The sequence below is a fragment of the Pinus tabuliformis genome, chromosome Q (assembly GCF_031772625.1).
Source record: "Pinus tabuliformis cultivar Carrire ecotype Pingquan chromosome Q, CPIR1, whole genome shotgun sequence".
Taxonomy (NCBI): domain Eukaryota; kingdom Viridiplantae; phylum Streptophyta; class Pinopsida; order Pinales; family Pinaceae; genus Pinus; species Pinus tabuliformis.
The window spans coordinates 514,231,857-514,251,561 of record NC_142296.1 but is presented as its reverse complement, the minus strand read 5'-3'; the positions used below and the strand labels follow the sequence as shown (position 1 = coordinate 514,251,561).

Here is a 19,705-nt window from a genome sequence, read left to right as displayed (position 1 = left end):
TGCCTCTCATTTTGGTATTATATGTTGATGACTTATTCATGACAGGTGTAGACCCTCTCATTCTAGAATGTAAGAGGGAGTTGGCTTCTGAGTTCGAAATGAAATACATTGGTTTGATGCACTATTTCCTGAGACTAGAAGTATGGCAAAAGTCGGGCGAGATTTTCCTTTCACAAGGAAAATATGTTGTAAAATTGCTGGAAAGATTTGGCATGGTTGAGTGCAAGTCCTTGCCTACACCTATAGAGATGAATTTCAAGAAGCTGTGTAGAGAGGCTACTAGACCAGACCTAGCAAGCCCTTCTAAGTATAGACAATTGGTTGGTGCTCTGATGTTTCTCGTAAATATTCGCCCCGCCAAATGTTTTGCAGCTAACACCTTGAGCCAGTTTATGACCGAGCCTCACCATGTACATTGGGTCGTTGCCAAGCATGTATTGAGATACCTACATGGGACTATTAACCTTGGAATGAGATATGTCGTTGGAGACATTAGACTACATGGATATACAGATGCAAATTGGGTTGGGAATGTTGTCGACAATAAGAGTACTTTCAGATGTTGTTTTAGCCTGGGATCTACCACGATATCATGGATGAGCAAGAAGCAAAAATTTGTAGCCCTTAGCATTGCTAAGGTCAAGTATATTGCAGCTAGTCTTGCGAGTTGTGAAGCAGTTTGGTTGAGGAAGCTCTTTGGAGAGCTATTTGAGCAGGTTTTGGACACGACAGTTATCTATTGCGACAACAAGAGTCAGATTCGTTTGTCAGAGAATCTTGTTTTCCACAACAAGTCCAAGCATATAGAGATTAGATATCATTTCATCCAAGACATGGTGCAAAACAAGAGCAGTGAGACTTTGTCACATTTCGATAGATGAGCAGATAGTTGATATCATCACCAAGGCTTTGTCGAAAGGGAAGTTCTTGATCCTCATAGATTAGCTTGGACTGATTGAGATGACCCTTTCGAATAAGGGTCCGGGATGATCAAGAACACTGAGCAGTGCTCTTCCTCCTAGGTTGAGCTCCCAGGGTGTGGAATGGAGCTATAGGGCTCCTGGGGATGAGAGACCTCTAACCAATAGGATGTTGAGACCTGGGATCTCCCCTAGTCAGAGTATGCCCCAGTTAGTGTCTTGCCCACTCTGTGGGATAACCTCTCCCATCTGGCCAATGGGTTGAGGGAATTGGGATAGAGTGTGATCCCTACCCCTTGCAATAGGTGGATCTCGCCCAAGTTGGTGGATGCATGTGTTCTACCATCTAACTCTTCAAGGTTAAGATGGATGATCAGGGACAATAGGGTAGAGTGTGATCCTTACGTTGATCTCACCTATTGTCAGGGACTTTGGGATAGAGTGTGATCCCTACGCTTGGGGTAGGTTGGTCTCGCCCATTGTCTTTGGTTTCAGGTGGTAGCTATGGCCCCCCGGTGATGATGATGATGATGATGATTCCAAGTTGTAGCAAAGTCTCCCCAATGGTGATAGAGGCAGGGTGGTAGTTGGAGCTCCCCTGCAGCGTTTCTTCTTCTTTAGATTTGAGAACATTCAACATGAGATGAGCAGAGACAAGCAGAGATGGTACATGATGACAGGATTACATGATGATTGATGGACAGATATTGACGTGTGAAATTCTCCCTAGTTGAGAGGGAGTATTAAATTATGCAACTAGGGTCAAATTCCACTTTGGATGGCTCATTTGATGGAGATAATTATTGCATTGGATTCCCCTTTTCGAGAGGACCAAAACCGACCTAAAGATCACTCAAATCGGACAACAAGAAGTTTTGAATTAAATCCCACACATGTGCAAATTGTCAAGGTCGACTTCAACATCATTTAGGCTCATGAAGCCCAATCGACATGTCTTTTCACCTTCATCGATTCATATAAATACAAGAGACCTCCAACCCCATTTAGCATTTCACTAACTCACTCATATCTTCTCTCTCTTCATCTAATTGGTTCATACAGCTATTGGGCAGCCTAATTCTATCACATGTGGCAAGAAGAAGGACAAATTGCAGGGCTGAAATTTCAGAGTTTGTTGCATGTTTGACCAGAGTTGACTAGGGGTGTTTTTACCACATTTGACTGCGATTTTTCCACCAAAATTTCAATCTTTGAAGGCCGCATCTATTGGCACAAAATCCGAGGATTTTTGGCACGTTGACCAAGGTTGATCACAAGGCTGACCGCATGCAAAACAGAAGACTTTGACCAAGTTTGACCATCTGTTTTGGGATTGTTTTGACTAATTTTTTACCAGCTTCTAAGGCCGAATTGACTGTCCTAAACCAAGTTGCTGAAGGGCTGATTTGACAGTGAATTGTTGATTGATTAGGGCACACACTGATGTCATTGGCTGCTGTTGACCGGGAGAAATTTGCACTTGAGTTGACTTTTGTTGACTCTCTCTTTTGTCTCTGATTTGGATAGTTGATTCGATATTGGATATTGAAATTGATATTGGATGATGTACTCTCTTTGCTGAACATTTGAAGACAATCTAATAGAAGATTTGCAAGGGTTCCCCCTAGTGCGGTTTTCCCCTAGTCTTTGACCAAATATTATGTCTCTTGTCTCTTGGTTATCTTTCATTGTGCATTGGAATAATTCTTCTATCTTCTATTGCTCTACTGTCATTTGTTAAATTAAAGAAGTGGAAATTGTTAAATTGGATGCCATTGGGTATTGTTGAAGTAATAGTTGCAGCATAAAACAATTGAGGAAAAATTAACATAGCCTAGATTGGGAGGGTTGTAAGGCCTATAGGTGGCTGGTATTGAGGGCCGAGTAGTCTCAAAAGTATAGTACATGAGTGTACTTGTTAGAAGAGGAAGGAGCGAAGTTTTTGCAACAGTTTGAGGATGAGTAGGAGGGTTGTAGCAGCTGCTACAACCGATCCTAACCAGAGGCAAAAAGTTGTAGTCTTAAATGCATGCACAGGACCAGTTATTTGGGACAATACTTAACGTCTCAGGTATGGTAAATTTCCTTCTAAGTTGGTGTTGTTTCCTAGACTGATTGTCCAGATTTAGGACAGTTTTGGTGGACATCTTATGTACTATTTGGAGGGCAGTTAGAAGGTGTCTTTGGTGCCCTAAGTCCAACATTTGAGAAGGACATCAAATTTGGTTGGAGCGGCAGAATTGTTGAAGCTCAGGGTTGATCCTTGAAGGGAAAAGGAAGCAGCCAAGAGGGCTTAGTATTCAACACTAGTTCATTGTGTAAAGATGGACTTCTACAGTGAGAGTGGGCAGCCTCCATTACCCTAAGACTTGTCTTTTGTGGAGTAGCAGTAATTCAAGTAGTGGGCAGGTTGAAGACCCTATGAGTTGGCATCCTTGATGGACAAAGGAGCAGCTAGTGGGAAGATCAGTGAGCCAAAGTTCAGTGACACTAAAGGAGCTGTGATCATTGATAGTGGCAGATTGTGGAGCTGGAGATGCACGCCTTCAGAGGGAGCAACCTTGAGCAGCAAGACACGAAGTGCTCAGAATAGAGAAATGATGGACTCGCAAAGTATGGTGGGAAAGAATAGGTCTTCAAATTAGGTTCCGTAGAAGAAAGCAGAGAAGTCTTCTAGTTCAGAGGGAGCAGTTGTAGCAGCGGAGAACTTTGTAGTGTTGGGGATAGATCCAGGTGGACGAGGTTCTTCCAAGAATCCCTTCCTCGTTAAGAGGGAGTGTTGAAAATAATAGCGAGAAATTGGTTCCTTGATTTGTGCCTTAATTCAAGGAGTCAAACTCGAGTTCCTTCTTGTGCATGCTGGAGTTCCTAAAATTTAGGAGTTTCCCAAAAATTATGAGTGCATGAGGCAGTTAACTATGTGTAGAAATTAAAAGTCAAGTTCTTGATTTTCTAGTGTGATTTAGTTTGGAAATTGAAAGAACAAGTGGAGTTAGCCTCCTAAATTTTCTGAGGAACTAGTTAACAAGTTGTGTTAATTGTTGTTAACTAGAAAAGCACCAGTTCAATTTTCCAAACATAGAACTCACTAATTTTAACCATTCGAAATGCCTTTAAAAGGAGGAACGAAGGCACAAGTTTAATCATTGTTTTGATAAGCACGAGTTGTTGAGACCAAGCAATAGGAAGCACAAGTTTGTGCATGGAGCTTGTGAGAGGAAGAGTGTGCAAGAGAAGCTTGTGCACAGGTTTCAAGCATTAGAACAAACAGGGAAGACTATTGTGTCTTTCAGATTGAAACAGTTGTATTTGTAAGAGATCAATTGCTCAATTTTGCTATCAATAAATTCTAATCAAGCAAAGGGTTTTCCCAGTTACTTTCCCTATAAAAAGTTGTGTGTTTTGAATTGTGTGACTGTGTTTTATTTTTGTTCCTAATTCCACTGCACCTAGTAGAGAAATTGTGTGTTTATGTAAGAAGAAATTTTATTACAGATTGCTCATATTCGCAAATCAGAATTTCGTGGATTTTCTACAATTAACCCCTCGGGGACATTACAGCAGCCAAGCTATAACATCCCAATACCGTCTATGCTCTATTAAAGATACAGGGGTACTTCTTGAAGCCACCAATTTTAACTCCGAATTTGATGCTTTGTTACCATAATACCATATCTCTGAATTACCTCCCCTAATAAAGGTATCATCTGATTTGGGGGCTTAATCTTGAGTTATTGGATGTTTTGTCGATTACTTGAATTTTCTCAGCTGATTGACCACGGGAATCACCCCACTCAATCAGTTTTCCATTCTATTTGACTCCATAACCCACATAATTTTAGGCACTACAGTCATTAATAATATTTCTGAAGTTTACTTCACTGTTTTTGTGTTTTGCACACAAATTTTCACTTTTCCAGCATAGATTAGTAGGGTCATGATAGAGGAGTTTGACAACCAATGTCACTAACGTCAAGGTACATACAAGACTTGATGCTCTTGATTAAATACGAGTTCCATACCCTAGAACATGACAAAATCCAATAGAAACATTGCAATCCTGAAATCCTGAAAAACTGACAAGTCTGTTGGATTTTGAGTGAGATCTAAAATTCTACTTTCTCCATATGAAATCCAATGAGATCGGAACCATGCTCAAACATCCTGAGTCATTTCATGGTGATGTTAAAAATTTAAGTAAAAGGATATCCTTTTATTTTAAGAATTTAACATTACCATAAATTGCATAGCAATACTAGGGCCATAGGCTTGAATATTAGGCTGCCCTACTCAAAAACTCTTGTTTCCTTAAAAAAAATTGTGTTTGGAACATCTTTGTGAAAACAAATTGTGAAAAAGCCAAGGAGTGAACTTTTTTTTGCTGGAGCAGATTCAGGGGGGCCGCTCCCCCGCAACCACCGTTGGCATTGAAGAACCCAAAGTGCATATTGTACATACAGAGGTGACACTGTACATGACCGTAGTTAAATTTGGAACTCTTCCAATTTCAAGCATTAATGGAATGGCACAGGGGGCAGCACCCTAAAGAATATAAAAAATATGTATTTTACTTTGTTACACCGGCGCCGCTCCCGAGAGGTGGGAAACCCGTTCCAATGGTTCCCACGCTCCAGGGAGCTTTGGAACTATATGGGAATGTTACCTTTTCAGCGGGAGCTGCAATGCGAGCTGGGGGAAGTTTCGAAAGCTTTGAAGACTATTTTTTTGCGAATTTCGGCGTTCCCTAGGGTTGGGGAATACAAAGCTTGTAGAGAAATATGCTAAACTACCCACAAAACATGAGCCTATGTTGAAACCTTCACAAGAAAAAAAGCCAAAGACATCCTTAACACCGATATCCTTAATTGAGAAACTAGAGAAATCTCCTGATGGGTTAGGGAAGCGTGTGGCACCTCAATGTAAGGTCGATATCTGAGATGTCATGCTGATGAGTATTTTTTTTGTTGTTTATGTATATATATCGAAGAAGATTGTGTGTGCATATTGTATGTGGCAGTCAATGCTTAAACATTAGAGTTGCTTTGCCTTTTCTCTTTAGAATAACTAGAGAAACATATGTAAAACTGTTCCTTTGTATTTTTAAGCCAGATTGTTTCAAAGATTGGTCATGTGTCAGAGAACTGATAATGAACTTGACATTTTATATATAGAAAAGGGAGAGACTCCGGGAGAGAGACACCCAGAGAATACATTTATATATAATAGAGATTATATATTTATTATTTATATATTTGAATTGATTTTAATATTTGAATATTTTGATTCAATATTATTTTTTATTATTATATAAATTATATAATTAAAAATATATTTTTTATTTTTTTATTATATAATATTACCGCTCCCGATTAGAGTTTTCTTGTAAATTTTGGGGAAACCTCTGGCCGTTCCCGACACTCGTACCCAAGTTGCTAACATTCCCAAGTTCCAGAAACTCATGCAACATAGGTATTTTAACATTTCATATCAAACTCGAAACTCCTCGTCTCAGTCAAGAATGCTCAAAAGTGAAGATGTAGGGTTTTCAAAGGCTTTTTATCTTGTTATCCCTCTTGTAGGGCTGGCCATGTAAGTTTAGATGTAATTTAAAGCTTAAATTTATATTTTTTAAAGTCATGTTAAAGTGACTGGTCACTGTCATGACTTTTTTCTTTCGACAGAGGCTTGTGAACACACATCGAAAGCATCTGCAGGTCCCTCAACCATCAAGCAGCTTGCATATGTCCATCAAAGGGTGCCCCCGGAGTCCTCGACAATCAGGGACCTGCAAACATCACTTGACTGTCATGGAGCATGCAAATATCCCCAAAATGTCAAGGGATGTGCGACAGTGGAACACCCCGTGACTGTTTTAAGAGACATCTGTACATCCCTCAACAAAAGGTCAAAGGGCACCCACGCATCTTCGCACCATCCCCCACTTGTTGGTGATGGTTGAGAAATGTGAAAGTGGTGGCCCCCCTGTTTACAAAACATTGATGGACATCAGAGTACACTCAACCCACCCTTATATTGAAAAAGATAAAGGCAAAATTCCCCATTGTCCCATCCTCCTTTCTTGGCAATGGTAAGAAATGCATTCCCCACCCTATGGGAGACGTCCTTGCCAAAACTTGTAAGGGGGGTAAAAACTGCATGTTTGCAAGTATTTTGCATCTTCAATCTGCAAAAGTTGTCTTTTATTCCATTATTTTTTATTTATTTAAGGGAACAAATACCATCTTGTAAAGAAATTATTTGTGGCCTTCAAACCTTGTTCTATATTCAAAATGTGAAAATGTGTATTGTCATGTTAGCCATAATGGCAGACAGGTGTGACCCTTTAGTTTCTATAAGTTTGTGTGAGTGACCCCAAGACCCAACAAACACCATTCTAGCAATGAAACATGTACAAATAAATAGTATGATGCCCAGGAGTTGGGACTACATGGGGAGTGATTGAGAATTTAGTATAAATAGGAGATTATATTACTTGTTCAAAACACAGATGTATGTAATTATCTGATATTATTACTTTGAGGTTATTGAGAAATATTCACTTGTTTCCTAGGAGTTACAATGCAATTCATGATCTATTTTGGCATATTCAGTATTTGTTGTGCCATTTTGGGTAAACAGGAAAGCTGCATGATACAGGCTACTGATATATATTATATATTTATATTTATACATATGCAATACTACATTACAATATCTATGATATTATAATATAGTATAGCATATTTGTCCTGGAGTATGACCTAGAACTACTGCTTTAGCTAAGAGCTCATCTTCTTTAGACATAAGTAAACAAATTAATGACCCAAGGCCTAGAGGCATCTGGCAGGGGTGGAAGTCTGCCCTCTTACAGACCACCACCGGGTTATTACGGCTGGTGATGTTTTGTCTCTACAAAATGATGTAATTACATTACACATTGAGGTCTTGAAATAGTATCAATAGAGGCTAAGCCAACAACATTAGGTACCACAGCATTTTTCTTCCTTCAAAAATAAAATAAATATAATATATATATATATATATATATATATATAGATTTTCTATTCTCAGGGCACTGTTGCAGAGAACCTAGCTTCCCACCAAATGTCCTTGTGAGAGAGGGAGCAACACCCCCCCCCCCCGGGTGTTGTCCCCTGGAATAGGATACAGGGAACATGCCCAAACCATCAAAAGCACCTCCCCCCCAAACATAGAGTTCATGACTACATGAAAACCTCTTTATAAATTTTGCAAAGCCCTAGCTAAGAGTAGTTGAAGACCACAACAGTAGTACCATAAAAGTGGTTAGCGGTCCAAACTCCAAACCTTGAAATCCCTTATGGTGAGATAATCCTAGCAGCGAACGGCACGCTTACAATCCTGGAAACACAGAGATGCTACTAAAGAGTTTATCCAAATGATTGGAAGCCTACATATTGGGCTAGTCCCCATAAACGGACCATGGATTACAACTAAGAGGGTGATTGTCCAGTAACATCAATTCCCACAAATCTACAACAGATTGACATGGACAATTAGTAGCCAACTTCAACTCTGACCTGATCCATAACCCCGAGCCCATTACCTGATGTTCTAAGGGATGCATGTTGGCGATAATCGATTCCCACAATGACATGGACAATTAGTAGCCAACTTCAACTTTGACCTGATCCATGAGCCTGAGCCCATTATCTGATGTTCTAAGGGATGCATGTTGGCGATAATCAGCAAGTGCAAGTTGCAGTCTATTACAATTTGAAAAAGGTTTGCAACACACACCGCATTGGAGAAAATCATTTTCTAAACGTGTTTAAGCATTTCTTGATATACAACTTCACACAATAGACATACATTTCAGAAAACTAATTATCAATAATCAAAGAAACCCAAACATGAAACACATCTATAGTATGGGAAATATAATATACAACACCATGAACATCCTGTTATCTAACCCGACAATTTTAAAAGGATAAAACTTGCACATGTAGCAGTACTATGGCTAGCAATGCTGGAAGAATATAATCGTGTCAACTACTTGCCACATGTTACTACAATAGATTGGCATGATAGTATAATCCGTCGATTTGCACACTGATCCATTTGTACACTAAATGTAAAATATTCTTACTGCATAAGATAACCGAAGATTTAAACCTGTTGATGTTAAAATTGGCAACTAGGGCCAAATTCCATGTGGGTCATCTTATTTATGGCAGCTGATATTTTTCTTGGATCCCTCTCATTGAGAGGTGTAGGATTGATCTAAAGATCATCCAATTCCGACAAGTATTCATGGAGTTATGAATTTATTTGTGTTATAAGACAAATTGTCAAGTCGACCAACAACTTATGTAGGCTCAGAAGCCCAATAGTCATGTCTATTCATCATCTACGTTTTAGTATAAATAGGAGAGGACTTGAAGTCATTTGAGGGACACACTCTTCATGTGATCTCCTCCTCTCCACGTCTTTGGGTTTTTGGTGAAGGAGAGACACTAAGAGTACGCTGGGCTAAGTAGATGATGCCCTAGCCGCAGTAGCTGATGCCCTAGCTGCAGTGATGCCCTAGCCACAGTAAGCCGCAGACCTATGAGGAGACCTACACACAGAAATGAGGAGACTTATGTGCAGCATGAATAAGCCCCTATACGCTGTCTCAAGAGGCTCAATCTGCAGATGAAAGGAGGGCTAATATAGACCCTAAATGAAGGCCTGAATCCGCTGTCTATTGACCCTATGCACAGCTCCTTATCCACAGTCAAAATCTGCCTTATCCGCAGTCAAAGAAGGAGGTTCCAGCCACCGAAAATGGAGGTCTCAAGCAGCTGTAAAACTGTGCCTTAAACCGCAGTCCAAACAAGGAGTTTAAGCTGCAGTGCAGGTGTGCCCTAATCCGCTGTCAAAGTAGGGCTAGTGCTGCCCTAGTCACAGTCCTAAAGGAGGTCATAATCAGCAGAAAATAAAGGAGGAAGGCTGTAGTTAAAGGAGACCTTATCACAGTATGAAAGGACCCTTAGACGCAGCAGGAAAGTGAATCTAAAACGCAGCAAGGTAACTATATTACAGCATGAAGGATCAATGATAATGTCACATTGCTGTAGGTGACAGCAAGGCTGTTTGAGCATGTTAGTATTGCTCCTAAGCTCGATTTAAAGGGAAGGAGAATCCGCTATAAAGAGGAGATTGAGGCTGCTATGTAAGGGCTGTTTGAATCACTGTTTGAAGGAACGTAGTTGCAGTCCAACTGTCCACTGCTGGGCTAGGCCGCAGGCCATAGCCAGCAGTTGGAGACCTTTTTAGGAGCTGTGTTCATAAGGTAAGCAGTCCTATAATGCAGCAAATCATTGGAGGATTGTATGAAGGCTAGCCGCAGTAAACAGGTGAACTGTGGGGTATGTTTAAGGTGTTGTGGCTCTCAGAGTTTGTGCCCTAACCAATGTCCAGGTCTGCCATGAAATGCACCAGTCCTTGTTGCATATGAAAGGTACCAGATTAGCAGCCTTGACATGATCAGTGAAGCAGCAAAGGAAGGAGAGTCTCATGGAAGGAAAGCTTCAGTAATCTGGATAATTGACAGAGCTGTTCATCTGCTGCATATCTTCAGTCCTTGGTATCAGATCTGCAACCTCATTGTGTCATCTTCACGGTGAAGATCTCTGATGTCTGATCTCCTATTTGGCAAGTCAAGCATTGACTTTTAATCATTGTACTCTATCTCTCTCTCTGCTTAACTATTGAAGAACATAGAAGAAGAATTTATCAAGGGTTTCCCCACATTGGGGTTTGTCCCTGGTTAGCGCCGCATCTTGTGTCCTCTTGTCTTGGCTTGTCTTCTGCGATTTATGTTTATGTTCTATCTGCAGTTTACTTTAATGCTGATATGATTGCTAATCTGGCAAAGATATTGTGCTAACTGAGAAAATTGAAATAAATTGCTCTAGCATAGAACATACCTAAAATTAACAGTTGATTATTGCAAACATAGTTATTCATTGAAAAACAACACAGTTGAGACATTTGTTCAACCAGTTTAACCAAAAATCTACGACCTATCATGCATTACTGTTGACATTCGTATTCAGTATATTTAGCAAACCAACCAATGTGAAAGACAGGCCAAAATAGATATGTTAAACACACTAAGAGACATTGGGCATTGTATCCTCCAACCTGAAGCAACTGCAGCATTTTTCTCTCGGATTCTCTCTATAATAAGGTCAGCTAAAGTACGCTGAGGGCCAACATTTTCAGACATAAATGCAGCCAATACCTTTTCATCCTCCTCAGGTACCTCCTAATTAGATGCCATCAGTCAGAACATGTCAGGAAAATGATAAAGCACATTTAAAAGAATGTTTCTAATAAATGCTCTAGTGTGAAGAAAAAGTGGACTCTTAGTGTCAATTTTGAATTGCCACATTCCACTTCTATTGGTATAATTGAACCAACTCACTTGAACAAACTTCACTTCGATATATTCAGCTTTTAGTTATCAGCCTAAAATGTAAAGTCTTTGGAATATGATGAATTTGCCAATCTTAAGAGGTCAAACAAGGGATTGATGGTTACTGATACTTTCTTCATACTTCCAGATATGGATGGTTTGTCACACTTACTTCATACTCTTCATACTGACTTTGAGTTTCAGAAAACCCATCAAAGTCATCCTCGTCACTGTCAGATTTGGTCTCCTCTGCAACTGAAGAAAATGCTTTTTTGGCAGATGCTAAACCAGCTTCTTCATCCCTGAAAGAAAAGTACCAATACTGGAAAATTCTAACTAGAAGTGATTTTGAGATTGGAAGCACTTTTAAACAAAAATCAACTAGATACCTCTCATTATCGATTTCCTTTTGCTGCCTATGAGCCTCTCTCAATATCTTGCTGCTGATGGTTTGATTTACATACTGTTAAAGAAACACACCATTAGAGCAATGCAAAGCTGTTGAAGATCCAAAATATATTACTTAAATGTTCATACAAGATATCATGTGCTGTTAATATCATATAAATTCAGCAAAATGACCACCTATTCCATTATTTATATTTTAGAGCTAACAAGGATTTTTCTCCCATGCACAGTGATTTATCAGTGATTCTAAGTTCTAACTATCACCTGTGTCAAAGACTATGGGAAAGTAACTTGGTCACAGTACTCATTGCTGAATTCAACTTTTGTAAATACCACATTTTGTGTGCAGTGATAAGGCTACAATTATTGGACAACCTTCCTAAATGAACCATGCCTTCGTTACTTGAACCAAACCAAGTCCATGTTCATCCATTGCATTAGTCCTATGTAGGACCATACAATTAAGTAACGGGAATTCATAGGAAATAAAGTTTAAACATACAACTAGTGACTACAATCATTAAGGTGTTCAAACTTCAAATTTGGTCATAAATCAAGCATTGCCAAACATAGCATTGTCTTAAATTAGTATCTGTGCAATATATGTACCTCCAATGACTTTATTGGTCGTAGTTAATTCTCAAAAATGGCTCCTACAGTTGCATACCATAGAATACATCACAAAAATGCAATTTGCAATATGTTTTTGGAAAAGAGAGTCCAATCTCGAATGTGCCCGACTCTTTAAGCATATTTTGAATCCCAGCCAATTATAACAGTGAAACTAAAATATTAAGGGAAAGGTTCCATATCAAACGACTCAGGCATTTGTCTGTATATAGAAATCCTAAGAGTTAGGCAATTACATTATTGACTTTTTTTTTAACGAAACTGAGAAATTTATATTGATAAAAATGATGCAGCAGAGGTACAAAGTGAAAAGATAAAAAGAAATTTCCATAGTCTGAATCACGGCTTAACAGACCCAGCTCAGAATTTACTAGCCTACTCTGACAAATACCCAGAAGAGCTACGTTCCACAATTTTTTACATGAGGTATATTCGCACAAACTACTTACATAACAAAAGACAAAAACAATATGTCATTATACTGGATCGCAGGCCTGACTTCTTGTCACCATTGGTTGGGATGCTGATGGAGATTTCTTCTTCTTTCCTACTTTCGCCCACACTTCTTTGCATTTGTAAGAGTCCTTGCTATTCCTGTAATCCTAAAATGTGTTGATTTGATGGCTCTACTTGTATTAGTGTCTCAACTTCTTCAACCTGATCTGCCCAACTTGCTGTCGGTCATGGACTTAACTGACTCTGTGTTTCCTGCCCTGAATCAAGAGAGACGGACTCCTCTTTCTCTGGGTTTTGAGCTTCCCTTTCTTTGAGGTGCTGGATGTGGTTAGATCCGAGGATCTGCTCATGATGGAAATCCACTAGAATGCAAAACTATCAAATGATCTTCTTTAGAACTAACCCACCAAGTTGATTTATGTTGAGGCTTCCTAATCTTCCTAGGCCCTTTGAGGCATTGTGCTAAATGTGTCCTGTCCAAAAACAAGCTCTACATCGCAAAGAAACTCTCTCATAGTCCAACTTCTGAGACCAAGAATAGCTTTTTCCTGTCAAACTAATTTCTGCTGGAAAGCCTTTGTTAAAAATCATTTCCACACATATTCTGGCATATGTTGTAAATTTGTAATGCTATGCCTCTCAGTTTCACGACTTGCAAAATGAAACTTTCCACGAACTGAACCAATGGCTTGAAGAGATCATAAACCCCAAAAGTGCAAAGAAAGTTTTAGGAGTCTCACCCAAACAAGGGGTCGAAAACGAGCATCAATAAAAGGATTGAAAGAAGGGGAGCAGGTTCATGTACAGAACTGGGTTTCCCCAAAACCACGGGCCTAAATTAAGAATCATACCCCTTGTTTTCTACAATGCAAACTCAACAACAAAGAAACCCTTTGCACATGGCTGGATAAAAACACCTTTTCTAATCACAGGTATCCAAGATTTTGAGATCCATCCATGTAGATCATAATCAAGGCCAAAAACCCATTGATGCAGGAAATCAAACTATCGGATCTAAGAAATCTACATCTTCATCTGCATGTGGCTTCATGGGAATGGTTAAAGCAGGAGCTTTCTGCCACTAAAAAGGGGAATGTGTGGGGGGGGGGAAGCAGCCAGAAGGATCTTTCAAAACTACATCCTTGAAAGGATGACCACTTGGAATACCAAAAACACCAACCTTGAGGCCACTCGTAGGCAGTGCACTAGAGGACCCAATCAAAGCATACCCACAGCTCAAAAGTCCTGCAGAAGGAGATGTGGACCCTGCTACCCCCATTGGGGAGCGCATACAGGATTGAAAGAGCTCAAAAAGGACGAGAGAGGTCTCCACATGTGGCTAGGGTTGAACCCTGGCCGCAACTGCCAATCATAGAGGCATCGCGAGAGAGATTACTGTAATATGGATATATCCAATTACATTACTGTTACAAAAGCAATAGAGATGGAATTTGACGAGACTATTATGACATAAGGAAGCTGTGGAGTCGAGTAGAGACCATAACAAGGAGGTGCATGAATGCTGAGAAAGAAAAACCTTGCATTCAAAACAAAAATATATGACACCCAAACGAAAAAGGTACAGACTGCGGCAAACAGATTGAGCCCTCAGCTGCCTGTATTGAGTACATCTGCAAATGGTATTTAAGCTAATAGAGTCTTATGTGAAAGTAAAATTAATTCATGTGAACTGCGCAAGGGAGCACATTTGATAAACTGCCTGTTAAAACCTAGAAGCCATAGCCATAGCAACCTGAGTGACTGGGGCCTCGTCACTCAGCTACTAGAAGGCCTCTGCATTCTATCGTGTAGAATACTGCATCTAAAAGTGATGTGATCATTGAGAAGTCACAACCAATAAACTGACCTTATTTTGAGGCTATATATACCTTGTATTGATATTTCTATCAATGAATAAGTATAGTGTTCAAATAAAAGAAAGGAAGAGGTCTGTGACAATAAGGGAATTATTTTTTCAACACATCAATACCAATTGCCAGTTCAGATCTACGAAATTTGAAAATGCCAACTGCAGAGACTAAAACGCAAGGAAATGCATATACCTGTTCGCTCTCCTGCTGCTTCCGAACTTTGCCATGGCGTTTCCTGCCAGGTCTATCAAACTGTGCATCCATTTCCTGTTCAAGTGTAAACTGATGTTTCTCTGAACCACCCAAAGACTTTCGCTTTTTCTTGTTTGAGGACTTTCCTCCATTAGACGAAGCGTGTTCCGGAGCCATATTGAATGACAATTCTGAAACCAAAGGGTAACGGGTGTAGTTTACAATTTGGCGTCATTTATAATTCATTTAAAAGAACTGATATTGTTCTTTCAGCATGCAAATTTCAAAAGCAATTTCAAACGACAAACTAAACTCCACTTAAACTCTTATTGTATACCGTTCATATAGAGAGGAGCCTTTCAAAAGTAAAAGCATTAGAGAAAAGTAGATGATAAGAGACCTATTCTACCAATAATGCATTCTCATAAATCTATATTTTACTACCACGATTATAACATTGAACGAAAGCTCTAATGGGCGCAAGCAATCAATAACATGTTGTCATATTGACAGAGCGAATGACAGAATCAACACAAAAGATAAAAATCCTTCCAAATCTAACTCCTAGTCTGATGTAGTCTAAGCCCTTAACTATTCCAAATGGCTGGATAGTACCCTAATTAGTATACCCACGTGCAGACTGTAGGATAACTGAGAAGCCCAAATATACTAAGCTTTTAGATGATACATGTAGTTAAAACCTGCAAACTAAATTGCTCCGAATTCAGATGCGAATGCTCTGTGGGATGAAAACTGAAGTAAGCCTCGAGGACATGCAACAACTATCGCTTTCAAACCTGCACAGAGGGAAGATATATGTATCGAAGCTACCTGTAAGTTGGATACTGCCGCAGATAATCAGAAATGGGATGATATGTACATCAGTTATAATGGCGCCCCTCTAAGCCTGCTGCTGGATTCATATTGCGAATCTTCTTCCGTTCAAACTTTTATCAGCCAGATGATCAAAATTTGACAGGGCTCTTGTTTTTTAAAGTTTGACAGGGTTTAGGGATTAAGGCTTTCCACGGGAGAACATAGAGTTGTTCCGCTTTAAAATTTCCAAAATGATTGCTCGCGAGTTTTACAAGTCGCAATTGTTTCGAGACGCAGATAGGTTTTTTCCATCTGTTTTTTAAATTGGAAAATTATAAACATTAATTTGATATGTTTTTAACAAAATTCTAAGGATAGAGAATAACAAGTCTGGCAGACCATCAATTAAAATTATTAGATTATAAAATCTACGGTTTAAACTAGCAATTGCACCAGATGTTGCAAAGGAAACGCCAAGGCATAGATTGGAGATGAATCATGACATATAAAATATTATTGAAGATAAAAATTAGTAAACAAAATTTCATTCAAAGTAGAAGATAAAGAGAACTCACTTAAATGACAATCTCATGTTGATTGACTCTAAACTTTGATATGAAATGTAAAGTATAAAAATTAAAACAATAGAAATTATAGAGAAAAAATATACAAAGACACAAAAATATTTATTTTATAATAAAGTCTACATAAATATATTGCAATTAATCTTAAACAATTATTTTGTATGTAAATACAAGACCATTCCAATTACAAATTTTGTTAATAATGAAAAAAGAGAGATGAATCTAATAACCAAATAATTTTAAAATTATAAAATCCTCTCCAAACCTTTATTCTCAACTTATTTCCATTATTAAAAAAAAATTGAATCATGACATATAAAATATTATTGAAGATAAAAATTGGTAAACAAAATGTCATTCAAAGTAGAAGATAAAGAGAACTCACTTAAATGACAAAGACTCCATGATATATAAAATATTATTGAAGACAAAAATTAGTAAACAAAATGTCATTCAAAGTAGAAGATAAAGAGAACTCACTTAAATGACAACTCACTTAAATGACAATGTCATGCTGATTGACTCTAAACTTTGATATGAAATGCAAAGTATAAAAAATAAAACAACAGAAATTATAGATAATAAATATACAAAGATACAAAAATATTTATTTTATAATGAAGTCTACATAAATATAATGCAGTTAATCTTAAACATTTATTTTGTATGTAAATACAAGACCATTCCAATTACAAATTTTGTTAATAATGAAAAAAGAGAGATTAATCTAATAACCAAATAATTTTAAAATTATAAAATCCTTTCAAAACATTTATCTTCAACTTATCTCCATTATTTTTTTTTCTCGGTAAAGTCTAATTCTATTAAAAAAGTAAAAATATGTACAAAGTGATTACAATTCGAGAGGAGGCCTCAGCTAGTCCTCAGCTGGAAAAACATTGTTTTTACCAAATAACACTTCAGTCGCGATTACATTGAGGTCCTGCATACTAGATATTACATATCTGAGGGAGTCTGGACCTATATTGCCAACTAAAACCAAAAAGTTTCTGAGGAGGACAAAAACAGATAACTGGGCATGCCAATATTTAGCACTTAACTTCCTATGGCTACACAGCGAGAGATTACTGATTTGAACTAGCATGCTTCGGGGATGAACGCGCCTTCTCCCTTTCCGGACTTGGCGAAGCTAACTAGGTTACACCTCCATCAGCGTCAAGCACTGGCTCGCCGTTGGGATGGGTTACCAGGTGCATGATTCGAGTGTATCCATGAGAAGGACCACGAGAAGGTCCCTCTATCCAAGCTGGAGTCAAATTGGAGTTCTGTTCCTGGACCAAGACATTCTCTTTGACGAAATGTTGTGGCTGAATATGCTCAGAAGCCGGCTAGTCTTCATGCTCACTACCCGCGCGATACACATGCCCTGACAGATCCCCAAGCAGGATGCTGTCATCTTGAGAGGGCTCGTTGTCAGAGGGAGCCGAACTCGAGGAATTCCTTTCCTCTTCTGCTACCGAAACAGTAAAATTAATAGTAATGATAGGCCTATTTACCTCACTCCGAAATGAAAAACTTGAAGTCTGAAGAGAACTGTTCGGATGAGCTCCCTCGGCTTCCAGCGACTGAGGCGAAGGTGGAATTGCCGAAATCTGATTAATATTCGAGGGAGTCGGATATGCTTGGCCTCCTCTGTGACCATAGTTGCTGCCTCGTCGTGGAATGCCTCTCCTGCACATTGTAATTGCGGTCACAGAGAGCTTATACAAGCAGAGAGAGCTTCGATGGCTTAACACGGAGGGAATACTATGGAGCTCCTGGAGCCTACCAAACCAGACATACCACACACTGCGGCAAGACGGGAGCTACATTGTATTTAAGAGCCAAGGAGCATTAATGCCATAGCTTGGTAACAGTACCCAGAGCCCCTGCGCCTTCATTGCTACCATGCGTGAGGTGAAGTATAACTGGTTTCGATACAGCTCCATATTAAATGTGAATGCCTTGAGCGTATAAATGCCATCAACCTCCTGTACCTTACAGCACGCCCGTCTGCCAGCACATATGCCAGCTGTTGTATCGGTGATGCATGACATGGTTATCTGGAGAGTGCACCCGCATCCGGGTGGGTTCTTTTGAATTGAGCTATGTCACTGAGGACAATCTCCTGAATTTTGACTCTCTGATCCTCTGTATCAAGAGTAGATATAGGACCTTCAAAATGACTGTTTTTGGCTTCCACTCCAAGATTAGCAAGAAGATCGGCAAGCCTATTACCTTCCCTCCTGATGTGTTTGCAAGAGATAGCTTGATGCTGAACCGTCCAAGTGTAGATTAGCTCTAACCTTTGAGCCATTCGCCAGCTTTTTCTTACTTTGTGAGCAGGAGAACCGTGCAGCATTTTAATGAGCATTCTGATTATGATTTGTGAATCCCCTTCGACAATGAGAGGAAAGAAACCATTTTTTTGAGCTAATTTCAGACCTCTCCATAGACCCTCCAATTCTGCTGAGTTATTTGTGTCCCAGCCTATTGAACCCAGATAAATACACTGAGGATTGCCCCTGTGATCTCTGATGACTCCTCCATATCCGGCTTTGCCTGGATTTCCTTTAGAGGCACCATCAAAGTTGAGCTGGAACATGTTTATGGGAGGCGGGATCCAGGTGTTTGGCTCTGAACCCTGCATTGCACAATTCTTTGTCCCTGTTACTATTTGTTTTATCTGAATCCCCCAGTTATCCCATATTGTTTTTTCCTGAGGTGTAGTAGGGAAGTCTTCTGCATGCCACTCTCTGGTTGAAAGAGTTTCCACTAGGTTCTGCTGAATTTTAGTCCATATTTGCTCTAGAGGCAAAGATTTATTTTTGAAAATTCTACTATTACGCTCTTTCCATACATTCCACATTAAAAGTCCTGGAATTAGATGCCAGAGAGCATTGAGTAAGTTGCTTTGAAAAGGCGGTTTTTCCCATTTGCACATAGTCGCTTTAATGTCTCCCTGTACTCTGCCTTCTCTTTGGCATCGAAACGCTACCTTTTCCCAGAGTTTCCTTCCGATTTGGCAAGTCTGCATCAAATGTATAGCAGTTTCCTCCTCCTTCATGCACATTAGGCATATTGATGGTCCTGAGAAGCCTCTTTTCCTTAGATTATCCCAGGTCAGGATTCGATTATGGCAGAGAAGCCATAAGAATGTAGAAACTTTCGGCCAGTTAGCTGAGCGCCATATGACTTCCCAAATTTTTTCTTTGTTGAGCTATGTGATAAATCACAAAATATAAATATTATGAATAATAAAATTCAAAATTAAAGTGTAATGTTAAAAAATGGAATATTAGATATAAGTAATCTCTATATACAAAAAATATATATATATCTCAATTTCTATCCCTTTCATGTACAAATTTATTTAAAAAT

At 39.1% G+C, this 19,705-nt stretch overlaps 1 protein-coding gene across 1 annotated transcript in view; it reads right to left on the bottom strand.

Annotated features, from left to right (window-relative positions):
* The window catches only part of LOC149220417 (bystin-like), a 181,488-nt gene extending 165,448 nt beyond the window's left edge, over positions 1 to 16,040 (bottom strand). The window contains exons 1-5 of the mRNA XM_089384780.1: positions 15,756 to 16,040; positions 14,925 to 15,115; positions 11,757 to 11,830; positions 11,540 to 11,669; positions 11,094 to 11,217 (exon numbers count right to left, since the gene is read on the bottom strand). Of these exons, the coding sequence (XP_089240906.1) occupies positions 11,094 to 11,217; positions 11,540 to 11,669; positions 11,757 to 11,830; positions 14,925 to 15,101 (505 nt within the window). The 5' untranslated portion in view covers positions 15,102 to 15,115; positions 15,756 to 16,040. The remainder of the gene's footprint in view (positions 1 to 11,093; positions 11,218 to 11,539; positions 11,670 to 11,756; positions 11,831 to 14,924; positions 15,116 to 15,755) is intronic.
* Positions 16,041 to 19,705: the final 3,665 nt, after the last annotated feature.